Genomic DNA, 253 nt, shown 5'->3' on the forward strand with positions numbered 1-253 from the left:
TTTTGTTAATCTATTTGGGCTAAACTGAGAACTTTATCTGGATATTTAAATTATTTTAGTTTCCCTCTCCTCCAGGTTTCAGGTTCTTAGTTAAAGGTGACGGTTTCTCTGCAGACATCTGGAACCTGATGAAGAAACATTTTAAAACACATAAATATGAGAGTTCAGAGTTACCTGAGCAGATTAACTCATGGCTCCAATCACTGTTTCTATCATCAGGTATACAGTTCTTTAATTCAGATCCAGACTGCAA

The 253-nt window shown here is 35.6% G+C and overlaps 1 protein-coding gene across 1 annotated transcript in view; it reads left to right on the forward strand.

Moving 5' to 3' along the window:
• The window catches only part of LOC103460072 (pleckstrin homology domain containing, family G (with RhoGef domain) member 2), a 62,902-nt gene extending 62,667 nt beyond the window's left edge, over window positions 1–235 (forward strand). The window contains exon 10 of the mRNA XM_081614817.1: window positions 220–235. Within this exon, the coding sequence (XP_081470943.1) occupies window positions 220–235 (16 nt within the window). The remainder of the gene's footprint in view (window positions 1–219) is intronic.
• The last annotated feature ends 18 nt before the right edge of the window (window positions 236–253 follow it).

Source organism: Poecilia reticulata, chromosome 13 (assembly GCF_904066995.2).
Source record: "Poecilia reticulata chromosome 13, P_reticulata-male-v2, whole genome shotgun sequence".
Lineage (NCBI taxonomy): Eukaryota > Metazoa > Chordata > Actinopteri > Cyprinodontiformes > Poeciliidae > Poecilia > Poecilia reticulata.